Source organism: Canis lupus, chromosome 16 (assembly GCF_048164855.1).
Source record: "Canis lupus baileyi chromosome 16, mCanLup2.hap1, whole genome shotgun sequence".
NCBI classification, from domain to species: domain Eukaryota; kingdom Metazoa; phylum Chordata; class Mammalia; order Carnivora; family Canidae; genus Canis; species Canis lupus.
In genome coordinates, this window is record NC_132853.1 from 3,087,278 (window position 1) to 3,107,642 (window position 20,365).

The 20,365-nt window shown below is 38.7% G+C and overlaps 1 protein-coding gene across 7 annotated transcripts in view; it reads right to left on the minus strand.

Annotated features, from left to right (window-relative positions):
- Nucleotides 1–20,365, minus strand: part of SCAI (suppressor of cancer cell invasion) — a 164,539-nt gene that overhangs the window by 102,698 nt on the left and 41,476 nt on the right. For 2 of the 7 annotated variants that reach the window (XM_072777898.1, XM_072777897.1), the window contains exon 3: nt 14,650–14,899. The exons of the other annotated variants lie outside the window; for them this stretch is intronic. In XM_072777898.1, the coding sequence (XP_072633999.1) occupies nt 14,650–14,684 (35 nt within the window). In that variant the 5' untranslated portion in view covers nt 14,685–14,899. The remainder of the gene's footprint in view (nt 1–14,649; nt 14,900–20,365) is intronic. 7 annotated transcript variants of the gene reach the window in all.

Genomic DNA, 20,365 nt, shown 5'->3' on the forward strand with positions numbered 1-20,365 from the left:
CTCCTGGCAGGTCAGCAGGTATTCTACAAAGATATATTAAGGGCCTGAATAAGTACAACATGGCAGAGTGGTAGAGAGCACTGATACCAAACTGCCTGGACTCAAATCCTGGCTTTGCCACTTACTATTCAAACATGGCCTTGTATCTTAGCCAAACTATTTGACTTCTTTGTGCCCCAATTTACCTATTTGTAAATGGGGATAATAATAGGACCCTCTTCTTAGGTAGGACTGTCATGAAGATTAAATGAGAATGTATGTAAGGGGTTTGGGGAAAAAGCCTAGCACACATTAAGTATCATATAAGTAGGATTACCATTAATTTACCATTTAAACTGGGACAATTCTGAAAAGGGATACTATTAATAATTATATTAAGACCATACAGAAACTAAGACTATATCAGGCAAACCAGATATATGGTCACCCTATAAGTGTCAGAAGAAACAAGAGGATGTGATCAGAGAGCAGAATTCCCTGCTTCATCTCTTTATAGGGAGATTACCTATAGATACAGGTACCAAATATTAGCATCTGAATTATATTCTCCTGCATGCACCTATATTAGACTATGTTATTGTTGTAAATAAATAGTTTTAATTAATATACCAGTCAATATTGGCACAATTCTCTCAAGATTAAAAACAACCATTCAATAAATACTGAGGACATAGTAATGCTATCATATCAGGTAGAAAGATGGTAAGACTCGCTCCCTACCCTCAAGAAACTAACCACCAGTTAAATGATTCCTGCAGGTACTTTTCTGTTAATATTGCCAGAGGCCACGTCTATAAGCAAAACACCAAAGCAGGAAGATATCTCAAAGAAATACTGGAAAAGATAAGATGGGCAGCTTGAAAAATGAACATAATAAAGAAGAGAAATACACTATTTTACATGGCACTGCTAAATAGATTAAGACATTTTTAAAAGAAAACATGAAATTTGCAGGAAGTATTTGTGGCAGACAGCTTTTGTTTGCTCTGCAGTACCCATTTCCCTTGCTTTGTGCAATTACTGCTCTTGCCTTTGCATTTTATATAATCTCAGTAGAGAAAAAAACCTCCATTTGGAAAAAAAATTAAGGGCGAAAAAGAGAGGAGAAGGAGGGAGAGAATGAATCAATCAGAGAAACTGTTAATTGTACATGTGATTGATAGCGCAAAGAAAGAAACTCAAGCTTTACAGATAGGCACTGAAATGCTTACAGATGAAGTGATGTGATGTCTGAGATTTGCTTCAAAATACTCAGTGTCAGGAGAATAGGTATGGATATAGATGAAATTAGACTGGCTCTGTATTCATGATTGCTGAACTTCAGTGATGAGTAGATAGGAGTTAAAAATTAATTTTCTTTGGGTTTGAAACTTTTCATAAGAAAAAGGTTATTTTTGGTTCATCTACAGTATGGTCCCAATTTTATGAAAGCACTTCTCTCTACTCTTCTATCTATACAAATGCATGGAAAGATATCTGAGATAATGTTCAGCTAATTGTTTATGATGCTTACATCTGGGTGGTGAGATTTGGGATAGCTTCATTACTTCTTTTTTTTCCTTTTTAAGATTTTATTTATTTACTGAAGAGAGAATGAGTAAGAGCACAAGCAAGGTGAGGAGCAGAGGGAGAAGTAGACTGCCTGCTGAGCAGGAAGCCTGATGCAAGGCTCAATGCCAGGACTCTGGGATCATGACCTGAGCCAAAGGCAGATGCTTAACCAACTGAGCCACCCAGGCACCCCAGCTTCATTACTTTCATCTTTGAACTTTCTACATTACTTGAATAGATTTTTTTAAAATTTTTATTTATTTATGATAGTCACAGAGAGAGAGAGAGAGAGAGGCAGAGACACAGGCAGAGAGAGAAGCAGGCTCCATGCACTGGGAGCCCGACGTGGGATTCGATCCCAGGTCTCCAGGATCGCGCCCTGGGCCAAAGGCAGGCGCTAAACCGCTGCGCCACCCAGGGATCCCTACATTACTTGAATTCAAAATAATAATCATGTTATTTTCCAAAAACATAGTGAAGTGGTATATTTTTTTAAAGATTTATTTATTTATTTTAGAGAGAGAGAGAGAGAGAGCACAAGCGGGAGGGGCAGAGGGAGAGAGAATCTTAAGTAGATTCTGCACTGAGTACAGAGCCTGACATGGGGCTCAATATCATGACCTGAGCTGAAACCAAGAGCCAGACGCTTAACGAATGTGCCACTTAGGCGCTCCTAGAGTGTTATTTCTTTTTTTTTTTTTAAGATTTTATTTATTTATTCATGAGAGACACACAGAGAGAGGCAGAGACACAGGCAGAGAGAGAGAAGCAGGCTCCATGCAGAGAGCCCAACCTGGGACTCGATCCCCGGTCTCCAGGATCACGCCCTGGGCCGAAGGCAGGTGCCAAACCGCTGAGCCACCTAGGCGTCCCTAGAGTGATAGTTCTTAAACAAAAAGGCTCAAATCAAATATGACAAAATGTTAGCAACAGTTGAATTTGGTGGGAATACAAATGATTCTTTTCTGTATAATTTTTAATTAAAAAATTAATAAAGTACTTGTGAAAATTTTCTAACATAAGGTTTCTCAAGCTTGGAACTATTGACATTTTAGGCCAAGTAGTTTCCTGTGAGGTGGCTGTCCTGTGTACTACTGAGTATTTAGCAAGCATCCCTGGCCTCTACCTACTGATACCAATAGGAATACCACCATCCTACTATCATGACAACTAAAAATGTCTCCAGATATTATCAAATGTGTCCCAGGGAGGTAAAAATTCACCCCTCCCCGCCAGCTACGAACCCAGTGCCCTAACAAAGATCTTATCCAAAGAAGTCCCAATTCTGCAAAACACAAATTCCCAAGTCCTTAGGTATATTCTTCATATCTACTAATTATTTTCAACTTTTAAAAAAATATTTTATTTATTTATTTGAGAGAGAATGCATGAGCAGGGGAAAGGAGCAGAGGAAGACGGAGAATCAGACTCCCTGCCGAGCAGGGAGTCAAACTCGAATCCAGGACTCTGGGATCATGACCTAAGCTGAAGGCACTTAACTAAGCCAGCCAAGTGCCCCGACTTTCAACATTTTATCATTTCCTTTCTTATTCCTAATTCAGTTAATAATACTCAACTTGTAGTTCAGACTATCTCAGGTATATAAACCAATTTTGCTGCTACAGATTTAATCATTCAATAAAAAATATACTGCTTCTGACACTTCCTTTATTCAGTTCCAAAGCCTGAAACTGAAATCTTAGGCTATATATAGTGCTATAACCTTCAAGATTATGGGAAAAAGCAATAAAGGTTATATAATCCAATCTTCTTAAAATATACTACTCAACCTTTGGTCAAACTGAACAGTCCCAAAGCATGCCCCAAAGCAGAGTAACCCATACAAAAATGAAAGCTCAAAGGATAATACAATTGTCATCCAGCCTCTTACTACTCAAAATGATATCTGCAGGATGAGCATTACCCCAGTTTATTAGAAATGCAGAATCTGAGGCACCAGCCCAGACCTACTAAATCAGAATCTGCATTTTAACAAGCTCTCCAGGTGATTTGTATGTACAATAAGCTTAAGAAGCAGTGATCTAGTGTTTTTTATACAACTGGTTTGAAGCTGAAGTTTAGTGGGCTATATTCTTGTAATAGAGAGACAAAGTTTCTTATATATTTGAAGATGAAATAAATAATGCACAGTTACAAAACAGCCAAAGGGTAAAAAAATATTAATGGAATCCACCTCTACCACTGCCCAAGAAAACAATCTATAATCTTAGGAAACCAATCTCAAAGATGAGACAAAATGAATTATTTTAAAATCAAGCTGAGAAAACCAAACAGTTATTTATAATGGATCCTCCCATTAAGTAAAAAGAATCTAATAAATTCTCCTGGTAAAGAGCAAAGCTAGTCTCAAGAGCATAAAGCTATAGTTCCCAAGCCTGGTTGATTATCCTGCAATGTTCATTTTTAAAATAAAGATTTCTGAGATCTACATCTAGATATGATTCAAGAGGGCTGGGATTATTCTCTTTTATTAAAACTATTTTAGCCATTTCTGATGATTGGTTCTATTTGAAAATGTCGTAAAAGATGCCATTTTCTTTCTCATTACTTTTTAAACTAATGGACATGCGTTTGGATTATTTCAAATAACTGATATGTAAAAGACTAAAATAATAGACTAATCAGTCGTGGGGAAATAACTTTAGGTAAAGGGACATCACATGGTTTCAAGTTATCCACACCTATAAAAGGGTGGTCCTAGTCAGCAATCACAAAGTGCCCTGAAGAAAGGAACCATTTCTCAGAGTCTAAACTTGAATTCTTTTTTTTTTTTTAAAGAATTTATTTATTTATTCATGAGAGACAGAGAGAGAGAGAGGCAGAGACACAGGCAAAGGGAGAAGCAGGCTCCTGGTGGGGAGCCTGATGTGGGACTCAATCCCAGGACCCCAGGATCACTACTTGAGCCAAAAGCAGACGCACAACCACTGAGCCACCCAGGCATCCCCTAAACTTGAATTCAATTTACAATGACCACAACTTGTGACCTCCTTCAGCACCATAGTGTAAACAGTAGGAGTTTAGAAATATTTTTTCATTGGACAAATGATGAACACTGCAAGATTTTATGAAATATAAGCCAGATAAGTTACACTGCCCTGTGCAAGACAGGACTGCATCAAGGCCTCTAGAAAGGTTTGGATTTCGAGAAAGATTAAAAAATGAGGAAAGAAATGGGAGAAGAGGAGGGAGAGGAAGAGAAAGAAGAGGAGGAGGAAGAAGAAAAGGAAGAATTTTTCTAAGAATTTTAATAGCAACCTAATAGGCTATTTCATGAATCCATCCATTCTTTTTGTCTCCCTGTTAATATCATCTCCCTAAGTCAACAACATTTACATTGGAGCCTCATGACTGGTTCTCCCTACTTCTACTCCTGAACCCCTCACTTCAGTCTTAACATAGCAGCCAGAGTAATTTTTGAGATACAGTCAGTGACTCAAATAAGAAATGATAAGTTCAGAAGTGAGTCCTCCATTAGATGCAACACCAGGATTCCAAAACAGAAGCAACAGCATCTTAGTCTGTTTGGGTTGCTTTAACAAAATGCCACAGACTGGCTGGCTTATAAACAGACATTTATTTCTCGCCATTCTGGGGGCTGGAAGTCTGAGATCAGAGTGTCAGCATGTTCAGGCAAGTACTCTCTTCTGGGTCACACATTTGTATCCTCACACAGTGGACAAGGTTTAAAGGGTCTGTCTGGAGCTTCTTTTATAAGACATTAATCCCAATAGGTTCCACCCTCATGACTTAAACACACATCAAAGGCCCCATCTACTAAGACCTTTGGAAGTTAGGGTTTCAACATATGAATTTGGGGGAAATACAAACATTCAGACTACAGCAGCAACCTTAACCAGACATCCTTAACCAAGGTCTTCCAGTAGTATGACTTTAGCAGTAATCCTAGATCTCTTGAGGGACGCTGGCAGGGCAGGGGGTGGAGGGGGTGGCTCAGTCATTTGTGTCTTCCTTTGGCTCAGGTCATGATCCCAAGATCCTGGGATAGAGCCCCACAGCAGGGCTTCCTGCTCATCAGGGAGCGTACTTTCCTCTCCCTCTGCCCCTCTCCCTGCTTGTGGTCTCTGTGTCAAATAAAATCTTTAAAAAATCTAGATCTTTTGATTCCCTTGGTCCCTGCCTGCTTTCTAAACCATTAAACCAGACTTTCCATCAGTGCTGTGAGGTACTTGAAAACCTTCCAATAAATTCCTTTTCTGCTTAACTTGGCTGGAATTAGGGCCTGTAATTCTCAACCAAGAACCTTCCCTGGAACAATGCTGTGCCACCCCGCCCCATCCTCTTTTAATGATCTGTCACTCACTGAGGTTTGCCTTCCAAAAATGGATATTAAAAAGCAAAAATTCTAAATACCATTTACATTTCCAAACATGCTAACACACTACACACTCCTGCACAGGGTTGTCTTGGCATGTGCTATCATCTCAGCTTGTAATGCTCATCCCCAAAATACTGGGATAGCTAGTTCTACCACCATATCCTTGTCTCTGGTCAAATCACCTTATCAGAGAAACCTTCCCAGACCACTCTGTATAAAACAGAAAGACCCTTCCTTATGTTACATAATTTTTCTTCAAAATTATCACCATCTGATATATCATAAATTTACTTATTTATTTATTTATTGTCTATCTTCAGATACAATATAAACTCCACAAGGGGAGGGACTCTGTTTTATCATTTCCCTATCTCTGGTGCTTGCGACAGAGCCTAGCACATAGTAGCTGCTCAGGCAAACTTTTGTGAAAGAAATTATTAAGTACATTTTAGATGTTTTTTTTTTTTAAGACTTACTCATATATTTTAGAGAAAGAGAGAGAGAGAGAACATGAGCGGAAGGGGCAGAGGGAGAGGGAGAGACAATCTCAAGCCGATTCTATACTGAACACAGAGCCAGATGTGAAGTTCCATCTCGCAACTCTGAGATTACAAACTGAGCTGAAACCAAGAGTCATACACTTAGCCAATTGTGACATCCAGGCAACCCTAGCTTTTTTCATTATAAAAATTTATTTTCAAAACTACACTTTTTGTGGTAAGCACCAAGCAATGTACAGAACTGTCTAATCACCATGTTGTACACTTGAAACGAAGAAAACATTGCATGTCAACTATACTTCAATGACAAAAACTTAAAAAATAAAAAATAGATAGTTATTAGGATGCCTGAATAGCTCAGTTAAGTGTCCAACTCTAGGTTTTGTCAGAGGTCATGATCCATGGGTTGTGAGATCAAGTTCCAAGGTGGGCTCAATGCTCAGTACTCAGCATGGAGTCTGCTTAAGTTTCTCTCTCTCTCTCCCTCTGCCCCTCTCCCCACCTGAGCATGCACACTCTCTCTCTCTCAAAATATAAATAAAATCTTTAAAAAATAAATGGATATATTAACATGTATTAATTATTTTCAAACACACAAGTTGTGATAGATATAGATATGTGCCTCCTAGATCTCCCTGCAAGGAAGGACTTGTCCCATTTGCTAGGAGTGCTGTCACTCCTTCAGGGATCATCTCTGAAGGGCTGCCTTGTCCAAGGTCATGTTCCTCCCAAGGCAGCCCATATCCAGTGACTGATGGAGAGAAAGGTATAAATGTGCAGCCATTTCAGTCCAGGGCAGGACAATTCTAAAACACCACTTTAGCTCTAGGATTTCTATAGATTTAGGTAAGACCATTGTTTAGGACAGCATCATAGCTCAGCTTCTCCTCCTGCCAAATCCTGCCTCTTTCCCATCCCTCCCACAGGTATTGAACATAAGGGCACTTCTTTAACATCTTGTACATTAAACTCTATCTCAAATTCTGCTTCTAGAAGACCCCAACCTGTGGCATGCTTGTTGTTAAAACTAAAAAACAGGGGCACCTGGGTGGCTTAGTTGGTTAAGCGGCTGCCTTCAGCCCAGGTGATGATCTCAGGGTCCTGGGATCAAGCCCTGATTCGGGCTCTCTGCTCTGTGGGGAGTCTGCTTCTCCCACTCCCTCTCCCCCTCCACAAGAGAGCTTGTGCTCTCTTTCTTTCAAATAAATAAATAAATAAATAAATAAATAAATAAATAAATAAAATCTTTTAAAAAACTAAAAACCAAACAAACCAACAAACTTCATCCCTATAAAGTAGAATACTAACATCCCTATAATAGTCCTATAATATGCATTCTCTCCTTCTACAGAAATGGTCACATAATAAAAGAGTCCCCTATTTTATCTAGGCATAAGGCTAACCAGGAAAAACTATTCTTTGGTGCATCCAGGTGTGGCCATGTAGCTAAGTTACAAGCTGAAGTGATGATGTGTATAACTTCCAGAACTTGTCCTTAGAGGAACTGAGGTACCCTCTTCCCCTCTGACCCTTTCCCCTTTCTTTGAAAGGGAATATGGTCATAATATTGGGTATCTCATATCATGCAGATGTGGACAATAACCTAGTAATGACAGAGCAACCACATAAAAGGAGCCTGGAACCCTGTGGAGCCACCATAGCAGCCTGGGCCGCTCAAACTATATTATTACATGAGAAAGAAAGCTATATCTTGTTAAACCTCTCTAACCTGGGTGACAGCTACCATTGTTGTCTGTGCTATGTCTGCAGCTTTCCCCAGCCCCATGTTCTCACTTGCCATGGTCAGCACCCACAGATCTTTGTAGGAAGGCTACCCCCTGGCTGCCAGCATTTCTGGTCATTTATGCACCCCTCCTCATGAGGGGCAGTCCTTAAGCAATGACTGATGGGAATGGGATAGAAAGGCTCTACCTTTGTATTTTGTTCTTGATTAGGACACCTGTTAGGAATAAGCTCCAGAACGCTTCAGGACTGAGGCACAGGTGTCCTCCCTGAGGCTTTGCTTGATCCTTGCTCCATCCTCGCTTGGCCTCTAGTCCCCTTCTCTCTTTGCAGTCTCCCTTCCTCACTCCCTACCAAGTCTCCCTGAAACTCTTCCTAGTAAGTCACTTTCCCATGAAATCTCATCCCACGTTCTGTTTCCGGGGATCCAAACCTGAGACAGTATTCATTTGAATATCATCCTATTCTCCAGAGTTCATCACAGTTAATACTTGCACACCTTGACAAACCTTTTCCCCTGCAAAATCAAATATATGGTGACTCTTTTAAATAAAAATGGAATTATAATTTAAACCATGCACCTCACCTTTTTCACTTAAAATGGTGCAAGGACCTGTGGAATTTAAGGAAGATGAACATAGCAGAAGGGCAAGAAAAAGAAAATAAGATGAAATCAAAGAGGGAGACAAACCATAAGAGACTCTTACCTATGGGAAACAAACTGAGGGCAGCCCGGGTGGCTCAGCGGTTTAATGCCACCTTCAACCCAGGGCCTGGTCCTGGAGACCCGAGATCAAGTCCCACGTCAGGCTCCCTGCGTGGAGCCTGCTTCTCCCTCTGCCTGTGTCTGTCTCTCTCTCTCTCTCATGAATAAATAAAATCTTTTTTAAAAAAATGAAAAGAAACAAACGGGTTGCGGGGGGGGTGGAGATGGGGTAACTGGATGATGGGCATTAAGGAGGGCATGTGAGGTAATGAGCACTGGTGAATCACTGAATTCTACCTCTGAAATTAATAATACACTGTGTGTTAATTGATTTTAAATAAAAATAAATAATAAAATGATTCATGGACCATATTCCATGACTGTAGAATATACACTTCATTATTTTTCAGGATATATAGCTGCCTATAATTTAAAGTCTAAATAAAAATCAAAAATGTTTTGGTGTACTTGGCTGGCTCAGTTAGAGGAGCATATGACTCTTGATCTTGGGGTCACTGAGTTTGAGCCCCATTTCGGGTGTAGAGATTAAATAAATACATAGAAAAATAAACCTAAAAAATTTTTTTTGGAGGAAGGAAGTGGAGAAGGAATTTAGAAAGAGGAGAAACTTCTTTGGTTCATACCTGTAGTTCTGCTCATTAATGAGAAAAAAAAGATTACATATACACTGACTTCTAGGAACACCAAAAAGAAGCAAGGTAGAATTTACTAAAAAGAGATAAATTAGGGGTGCCTGGGTGGCTCAGTTAGTTGAGCATCTGACTCTTGGTTTTGGCTTGGGTTGTGAGATTGAGCCCTCAGTCAGACTCTGTGCTCAGTGGAGTCTGCTTGGGGTTTCTTTCCCTCTCCCTCTGCAGCCTCCTCCTACTCATGCTCATTCTCTCTCTCAAATAAATAAACACTTTTTTTAAATGGACAAATTTTGGGATGCTGGCGTGGCTCAGTGATTGAGTGTCTGCCTTCGGCTTAGGACGTGACCCAGGATCCAGGATGGAGTACCACATCAGGCTCCTTGCGGGGAGCCTACTTCTCCCTCTGCCTATCTCTGCCTCTCTCTGTGTGTCGCTCATGAATAAGTAAATAAAATCTTTAAAAAAAAAAGGCTTAAAAAAATGGATAAATTTTATCTTCTATATCTTATATCCTGAAATTCCTGAAAGAGGCTAAAGGACTGAAAAAGATTAATATATTTTATATGTACATATAACCATCAATACATTAACTCTAAAACATAAAACTATAAATATATTTTAAGATATACATAAAATTCATGTAAAAAATCAGGATGAGGGGACCCTGGGTGGCTCAGCGGTTTGGCGCTTGCCTTTGACCCAGGGTGTAATCCTGGAGTCCCAGGATCGAGTCCCACATTGGGCTCCCAGCATGGAGCCTGCTTCTCCCTCTGTGTCTCTGCCTCTCTCTCTCTCTCTCTCTCTCTCTATGTCTATCATGAATAAATAAATAAACTCTTTAAAAAAAGTCGGGATGATGTTCTTTAGAATCTGGTCATTTAAGGAAGCAGGCAGAGGATAAAGAATCATATGATGCATTTGGTGTACTGTTAGTCTAACACTATTTGAAGTTTGGTGTTTCCAAGGAATATTCTTTTGTTATTGGCAAAATATATTCTGGCTATTTCAAAGGCATATGTTGCCTAAATTACACCTACATTTTAAGGAAGAAGAGTTTACAGATGTTTCATGAACCTCCAAGAATTAAAATAACAGTCAACAACAGAAAATTTCAATAACAACATTAAGATTTTTTTAAATTTTATTTATTTATTCATTCATGAAAGACACAGAGAGAGAAAGAGAGAGAGAGAGGCAGGTAGAGGGACAGGCAGAGGGAGAAGCAGGTTCCATGTTAGGAGCCTGACATGGGACTCGATCTTGGGTCCCCAGGATTACGCCCTGGGCCAAAGGCAGGTGCCAAACCGCTGAGCCACCCCAGGATCCCCCAACATTATTTAAGATTATAACATATTTAGAACATAACTGACGGGATTCCTGGGGTGGCTCAGCGGTTTGGCGCCTGCCTTTGGCCCGGGGCGCGATCCTGGGGTCCCGGAATCGAGTCCCATGTTGGGCTCCCGGCATGGAGCCTGCTTCTCCCTCTGCCCGTGTCTCTGCCTTTCTCTCTATGTCTATCATGAATAAATAAATGAATAAATCTTAAAAAAAAATAGAACATAACTGAAAATATAACAGGGGTGTCTGGGTAGCTCAGTCAGTTAAGCCTCTGACTCTTAGTTTCAGCTCAGATCATGATCTCAGGGTGTGGGACCAAGCCTGCATGGGGTTCTGAACTCAGCACACATTCTGCTTGAGATCCTCTCCCTCTGCCTTCCCTTACATGCATGTACTGTCTCTAAAATAAATAAATAAATCTTTAAAAAAAGAAAATATAACAGTAAAAATGATCCTATTGGATACTGAATCTGGATTACAAGTATAAAAGGGATTTAATAAAGCATTGTAACATTTATTTTCCACAAAATGACTATACTGGTGCATAAAATCAAACATAAGCCTTTAAAAGACAACTCTTATGAATGACACGATTTGTTTTTTACTCATTTGCAACTGTTCAGTGTTAACATACCAAAACTTTGTTGGGCCAATAATCTGTAACACTGTAATTTAAGGATGTTAAAATGAGGCATGGCAGAGAGAAGCAGTAGCACTGCTGATAAATAAAGAAACAGAGGAGGGTCAGATGTGAGAGAGAACTTCCATGGTGGTGTTTTTCCTATTTGTGCACTGCAAAGGGAAATCTCCAATCTAGTTATTAAACTTTCAGTCTGTCAGAGGTAATAGCTATTATGCCGAAAGCAATTACACAGGCTAGCACTGGAGATCTGAGTGTTTTGTTGTTGTTTTAGGAGAAGTAAGATAATTCCTGGGTTTGTGTGTATGTGCTCTTATCCCTTAATCAGCAAGTACATCCACAGTATCAAAACTCTCACTCCTTTTTTCATTTCTACTCGACTGGCAAAATCACAGATTAAAAAAAAAAAATCACTGTAGGAAAGTGTGCCCCATGTTACCTTTGATACAATCATTTTTAGACAATTTTTGGAAACAGATTTACTTGTAGGGGATTTTCTTGAGATGTAGAGAAGTGACTGCAGTTCCATAAAGGTTCTTTCTGATACTGCTAGCTACATTTTTAACATCCTTTAAGAATATACAGATATATATATAAATGTGGGAAAAATATATATGTAGATACTCCCCAAATTAAGCTAACCATGATGTAATTCCCACCGCATTATAAAAAGAACCACTTTTTTTCTCTGAACAAATACACATCTTTTATTTGAATAAAACGTAAGAATTATCACTGTTACCTGGACCTGAACATTCAAAAGTTTTGGAGTAGTAATGCACATAAGAAAATTATGCATGTCAGTAGGGTTGTTAACTTTATATTTATATATTTGTATTAATATCTTATATAATGAATGTATTTCCTGTTTATGTCTGTTCTGTCTCATGGAACAGTATCAATGGAGACGCCTGGGTGGCTCAGCAGTTGAGTGTCTGCCTTTGGCTCAAGGTGTGATCTTGGTGTCCAGGGATCAAATCCCACATCTGGCTCCTCCCAGAGAGCCTGCTTTTTCCCTTCTCTCTGCCCAGGTCTACCCCCCCCCCCGCCCCCCCGCGGTGTTTCTCATGAATAAAATCTCAAAAAAAAAAAAAAAAAAGAAAGAAAGAAAGAAAAGAAAAGAACAGTATCGATGATTTAAAACTGGTCTCTGCTAACCGTTGTGAAGCTCTATTAAAACCATCAGTAAAGCTCTTGACTGCTTTGTGAAAGGCTAAATCCTAACCACTAGATCACCAGGGGGCATCCTGACTGCTTTGTCCTGATTGCTAAGTATTCTAATGTGAGATATGTTGGGGGAGGAGGGTTAAAATATTCGTAACCTAACCATTTTTAAGTATACAGTTCAGTGGCATTAAGTACATTCACACTGTTGTACAATCATCACCACCACCCGTTGTCCAGGATTTTTCATCTTTCCAAACTGTAACTCTCTGTACCCTCTATTCCCCCTCCTTGAGAGGGGGAATTGAACAACTCTCTATTCCCCCTCCTTGAGACCCTGGAAATTCTACTTGCTGTCTCTGTGAATTTGGCTACTTTAGGTACCTCATATAAGTGGAAGCATACATATGTGTCCTTTTACGTCTGGCTTATTTCACTTAGCATAATGTCTTCAAAGTTCATCCTGTAGCATGCACCAGAATTTCATTTCTTTTATGACTGAATAATATTATGTAATATATATATAGTTTATCCATTCATCCATGGATGGACATTTGGATTGTTTCCATCTTTTGGCTACTGTAAGTAATGCTGCTCTGAACACTAGTGTACCTATGCATATGTGCTCAAGTCTCTGCTCTCAATGCCTTTGGGTATATACCCAGCAGTAGAATTGTCTGTTGGATTACACAGTCATTTTTAAGTCTTTGGAAACTCACCATACTCTAATGTAAGATTTTAAAGCACAAAGATAAGTGGTATTCTACAGATCTATGAGAGGGATCTCTTATCTCTTATATTGATGGTGCACACTGATTACATGAATCTTAAAATTGCAACTTGTAACACATGTCAGAAGTGTCCCAGGATTTCACAGCTGGGAGAAAACTTTATTAATAGCAGCTATCATTTATTGGTGGTTTACTAAATGCCAGATTTTGAGCTAAGTTTTACATATAAAGATGAAAATACAATACCAGCCAGCCAAGAAATCAGAAATACAATATTTCCCTACATGTATTTTTGAGTGTTAACAGTTGTTATGAAAGAGAGAGAAACAAATCAGTTGGTTAAACAATTTAGATTTTCTCGTGAGGATTTTTTCAGACTTCAAAAATATGCACTGTGACTTTCTAAGAGGGGATATATGAACCCATTATTCAAATTGCTTGGCTTTTGTTGAAGACCATGTTGCAGGAATGTTCTGATCTAGGACAGGGTTCTCAACTGCAGCACTACTGGCATCTGGGACCAGTAGTGGGGAAGCTGCTCAGTGTATCATAGATCGCTCGCTCAGCAGCATCTCAGTAGTATCCTCTACACACTAGATGCTGGTAGCACTTAATGACAATCAAAAATGTCCCCAGAAATTGCCAAAGGTATCCTGGGAGGCAAAAATCATCCTCAGCTGAGGACTACTGGTCTGTTACTATCTCACTAAGCTCACTATCCACTTCCCCACTTAAATAGGAGCCATTAAATATAGATTTCCTTGTTGTTCCCCACCCCCACCTCAAACTTGTCTTCCTCCTTTCCTCCTCCTCTTCTACATAACAATAGCTGCTCCTCTCAGCCTCTTCCTGCACACTGGATTCCATTCCCATTCACCCCATACCATAACCTGTCCATCAATTATCTGCTGCTTAGCACATTTAATTTCTCCCTCAGGCTCCAAACATGCTCATGTTTTTTCTTTCCTAAACAAAACAAACAAACCCAAACAAACCCCTTCTCCACCCCCTTAAGTTTTTCTCTCTCCCCCATACAACTAAATTTTCTTAATTATGACCTCCACTTCTCCTCACCTCACTTTTACTTCTCTGCCCAATAAAATCTGGGTCTACAGTCATTTCTCTATTCTCTCAAAGATCAAGACCTCCTAATTGCCCAGTTCAATGGTTTCCTCAGGGTCTTGCCATTACCTAACATCACCTCGTGGTGAAAATATCTTGAATAAACTTTTTTTAAATAAACTTCTGAAGAAAATATGTGACCTGAGGAACAGCCTAAGTCTTGAATTCCGTGACATCACTCTCCTAGCTGTCTTCTCATCTCATTGATAGTGTTCTGTATTTCCCTGTGTCTTCTGTCACCCCAAAATGTAGGCAGTCCTTTGGGGGTCACTTTCAGTACTCTTCTAAATGATTTCCATCACTCCAAATACCTCTAGGAATTCTGTTTATCTCTGACCCCATTCTATCCTGGTCTCTCAAGTCAGATCTGTTAATAGTAAGATGGCAGAATCTGAAGGGGAAAAAAAAAACAGAACCAGAATTTCTGTTTATTACAAGAAACAATAATAACTACCACCAATAAATGCCTTCTACATGCTAGGCACTGAAGAAAGCACATTACAAACATTAGTTAATTTAACTTACTCCTCAACAACTCTATGAAGTAGGACTTACTATTCCAACATTATAAATGAGGTTACAATCTCTATGGAGTTCAGTAATTCTCTTATATACCTAGTAAATTTTAAGTATTAGATTGGAACACTAGTGCTTTTATTTCAAAGTCAATTTTCTTAACCAAGTAATATTACCTTTTACATTTCTCCTCAAAATTCAGTTCTCTTAGATCTTCCTGATTTTCACAAACTTAGAGGATCATTTAAGGTCAACACTGTAAGCTATCAACAGTCTTGGCCTCTAAATTAAAGAAGATATTTTCCCAAGAATTCTAGAGCTAAAAGAGAGTCAACATTATATAGTTCACCTCCAAGCCTGTAGGCAGAATTGTATCTAAACCATTCTAGACAGATGGGTATCTTCTATTTTTAATGACATCTAGGAAAGGAGATTCTCGTCTACTAAATTTAGATTCTGAGCCAAAGGCAGGAAGCGTATCTAATTTTATGCTCCATATAGCTACACCTTCACATACAACTGGTAATATGCATCCTACCAGGATTATTACCGCAAGTAGAAATGGACAGTTAGAAAATACAATAAAAAAATAAAGCCAGTCACTCAAGAGGGATTCAAATAGACTCTTCAAGTAGACAAGAGGATCTTCATTCTAGTCTAAAGTACAAAAGAGCTGACATCATCTTCTTCCTAGCATATTAAAATCCACCTGGCAGAAGTAACTGGAAAAAAGATAAAGGAGTTTCTAGTATGAGGTACATATATCACACGGCTGTAACTACTTTCAAAAAATTAACTCCAAATCTTAATGGAAAAAAGTCTTGAATGCATCCGAAGTTGCTGGCATTTTGAGGTTTACAGTTCTACTCTTGCCATCACTTCCTTTAGGCTCTAGGCTTTAGAATCCAAACACATCAGTCACTACCATCCCCAAAAGATTTCTGTTTAATTCCGCCTGTCAGATCATTTTTGCCAGCTCTCAACACATTAAACGAAAAACAAACAAAAAAATCACAAATGCTGCAAAATGAAGTTTCTAGCAGTATATTTTACAGAAATTCTTTACACTATTTGCTACAACACAAAGCTAAAATTGCTTTAAGATAATTATCTCGAAGAAGCTACCGACTAGAGCTGACACAAATGTTTAATTGGCCCTCAGTCAAATACTTTCCCAAATGAACCAGTGGAGCATGCATCTTCACAAAGTTCTTTAGCATTACTTTAAATAATATAACCTCCTGGGTCAAATCATGCTGTAAAAATTACATCTTTTTTATGATGATTAAAGGAAATTGCAGAGTGGATAATCATATGAGTATAACTTGTGACCTCTAATATCACATTAAAATCCAGAACAGACTAGCAATAAATGAAAGTTTGATAAAGCTAGGGAAAATTTTCGTATAAAATTACCATAGTAGTGTTGGTACACTTCCAAAAACCCAGGTCATGATTCAATTATTTTTTAAAACAAATATTCATCAAAAATGGCAAGTAATAAGTATAAGATGAAAATACTGACCTAAACCAATCAGGCAAAACTACCAAAAAATACCTTTTTGAAAGTAATTCAGGTTGTTTTTCAAAAGAGAGCATTCACTTCTATCTAAGCAATGATGGAAGATATTTATGGCCAAAATAGTTCTTTCTTCTATCTGTTTGGTGAATGATTTGACAATGAACTGGAATTAAAGGCACAATTTTTATTTTGTCACATTCTAGTTTTACAATCATGGTTTTATCCCACCTAAGTATAAACCTGTTACAAGAACACATTTCAAGCTAAGAATCAACTTCAAATTTATATCAAAATGTCTTATCTTCCCAAATCTAGCCTAAACAACAAAAATGTTACCTTATGTTTGGCTATACAGCAGCTACTGTAGAAATGCCAAGTTTTATTTGTTGTCTGCAGCAGGCTCATGCAATTTTTTCTTTTTTTTTTTTTTTTTAAATTTTTTTTTAATTTTTATTTATTTATGATAGTCACAGAGAGAGAGAGAGAGAGGCAGAGACATAGGCAGAGGGAGAAGCAGGCTCCATGCACCGGGAGCCTGACGTGGGATTCGATCCCAGGTCTCCAGGATCACGCCCTGGGCCAAAGGCAGGCGCCAAACCGCTGCGCCACCCAGGGATCCCTCATGCAATTTTTTCTAACCGCTTCTCAGTCATCACTCAATCTGGAGGTGGTTAATTGCTTTATGATTCCAATTAATATTTTATCACAAAACAATCTCTTATTAGTCATTAGAGTAAACCATTCATAACACATTGTTTTTTTTAATAACAGCTTAATTGAGATACATGCCTTAAGGTGTACAATCTCTTTATTTTTAAAGACTTTATTTATTTATTTATTTATTTATTTATTTATTTATTTGAGACACACGGCGGGGGGAGGGGGGGGCGCCAGAGACACAGGCAGAGGGAGAAGGAGGCTTCGTGCGGGGAGCCCGACGTGGACTCGATCCCGGGTCTCCAGGATCTCGCCCTGGGCTGAAGGCGGCACCAAATTGCTAAGCCACGGGGGCTGCCCTACAATCTCTTTAAAGTGTGTAAACTCAGAGGCGTCTGGGTGGCTCAGTCAGTTAAGGGTCTGCCTTCAGCTCAGGTCATGATCCCGGAGTCCCGGGATTGGGATTGAGCCCTGCACTGGGCTCCCTGCTCAGTGGGTAGCCTGCTTCTCCTTCACCCTCAGGCCACTCCCCCTACCAGCTCATGTTCTGTCTCTTACTTGCTCTCTCTCCAGTAAATAAATTTAAAAATCTTTAAAAGAAAAAAAAAAAGCGTGGGGCACCTGGGTTAACCATCTGCATTCAGCTCAAGTCATCCTGAGATCCTGGGATCCAGCCTCACATTGGGATCCCTGTTCAGCAGGAATTCTGCTTCTACCTCTGCCCCCCACCCACTTGTGTGTACACATGCTCTTTCTCTCTGTCTGAAATAAATGAAATCTTTTTAAAAAATTGTGTAACTCAGGGATTTTTAGCATATTCACAAAATTCTACATCAATCACCACTATCCAGAACATTTTCATCACCCTAAAAGAAATCTAATATCCATCAGTAGTCACTCCCCATTTTCCCCTACTCTGGCAACCATTAATCTGTTTTGTCTCCATGAATTTGCCTACAGGGTATTTCATATAAATGGGATCAGACAATATGTGGACTTTTGTGACTGGCTTCCTTCACTTAACATCATGTTTTAAAGATTCACCAATGATGTACTTCAAATTTTTTTTATGACTACTTAATAGTTCATTTTATGGATATACCACATCATATTTGCCCAAGCATCAGTGGATAAACAATTGAGTTGTTTCCATTTTTGGGCTATTATGAATAATACTGCGTTGAAAATCTGTGTACAAGTTTTTGCATGAATATATGTTTTCACTTTTTTGAGTGTATATCTAGACGTGGAATTACTGGGCCATGTGGTAACTCCTTGCTCTTAACTTTTTACAGAATCGCCAAACTGTTTGCCAAAGAGACTGCATCATTTTACATTCCCACCTGCAATGTAATGAGGGTTCCAATTTCTTCACATCCTCATCAACACTTCTGTCTTTCTCTTTTATTATAGCCATGCTAGTGAGTATGATTCAGTATCTCATTGTTTTGATCCGCATTTCCTTAGTAACTAATGATGTTGAGCATCTTTTCATAAGCTTATTGGCTGTTTATGTATCTTCCTTAGACAAATGTCTATTCAAAGCCTCTGGTTATATATTGCTTTTCCAAATCCTCTGGACATATATATTTTGCTTTTTTATACTTGAAAGAGCTTTTTTTTTTTTTTTTTTTACATTCTGAGTTGAAGTCCCTTATGAGATATATGATTTGCAAATCAATTTTCCCATTCTGTGGGTTGTCTTTTCAGTTTCTTGAAGGTGTTTGAAACAAAAAGTTTTTCATTTTTGATATAATCCAATTTATCTATTTTTTCTTTTGTCACTTATTTTCGGTGTCATATCTAAGAAATCATTGTCTAATCCAAGGTCACAAAGATTTACTTCTGTTTTCTTCTAGGAGTTTTAGTTTTAGCTCTTACATTTAGGTCTGTGACCCACTTTAGTTAATTTTCATATATAACGTGAGGCTAGGGGTCCAACTTCATTCTTTCGCATGTGGATATCCTATTATCCCAGCACCATTTATAGAAAAGACTATCATTTCACCACTGATTCTCTCAGTACCCCTATTGAAAATTAATTACCACGATGTATGGATTTTATTTCTGGACTTTCAATTCAATTCCATTGATCTAAAGGTCTATCATTATGTCAGGACCACACTGCCTCAATTACTGTAGCTTTGTAATAAGACATGAACATTTAGATTTTTAAAGAGTAAGTCAAGAATATTTTTAGATTTAGAAACTCCAATTACAGGAAGACTCCATCATTTAAAAGATTATCATTCCAGGGGCACTAGGGTGGCTCTCTTGGTTAAGCATCCAACTCTTGATTTTGGCTCAGGTCATGATCTCAGGGTGATAAGACAGAGAGCCCTGTGCTCAGAGGGGAGTCTGTTTGAGATTCTCTCCCTCTTCCTCTCCCTCTGCCTGCCCCCAACTCATGTTCTTTCTCCCTCTCTCAATAAATAAATAAATAAAATCTTTAAAAATAAAGGATTGTCATTCTAAAACTTCATACTCCAGTCAACTGGTCAAAAACCTAGAGCCCTTCTCCTCCTGGTATTTACACATGCCTCAGATTCTTATATCTAACTTTAAGTTTTCCAAAATATTCCATCATAGGTGTATCAATATTATTCTTAATGTTCTATCATATAAAATAATCTACTATTTGTCCCCAAGTAAAGTCTGTTATTTTCCCCTGGGCACTTCTTTGCCATAGCACTCCATTTCTCGAGACAGTGGACTTATTGTTCTCAGATCTGTTATATACTGTCATCTTGAAACTTCACTTTTATTGTTCTCCTACAATAAAAGTGGTTGGAGTTACCACTTCTTGAAGTCTGTTATCATCATCTTTCATGGAATAATTCCTTACTTTGCCAAAGAGCACCCCTCATGTAGTCATGTTTTTTTGTTTTTTTTTTTTAAGATTTTTATTTATTTATCTGGGAGGGAGACAGAGAGAGCATGAGCAGGGGTAGGGGCAGAGGGAGAGGGACAAGCAAACTCTTTGCTGAGTGTGGGTCTCTATCCCAAGTCCCTGAGATCAGGACCTGAGCTATAGTCAGATGCTTAACTGACAGAGCCATCCAGGTGGTCCACCTTCAAGTAGTCTTAAGAAAGGGCACATGAAAGATAAAATTTCCAAATCTCTGTTGATCAAAACACGGTATTGTATTATGCCACTAACAA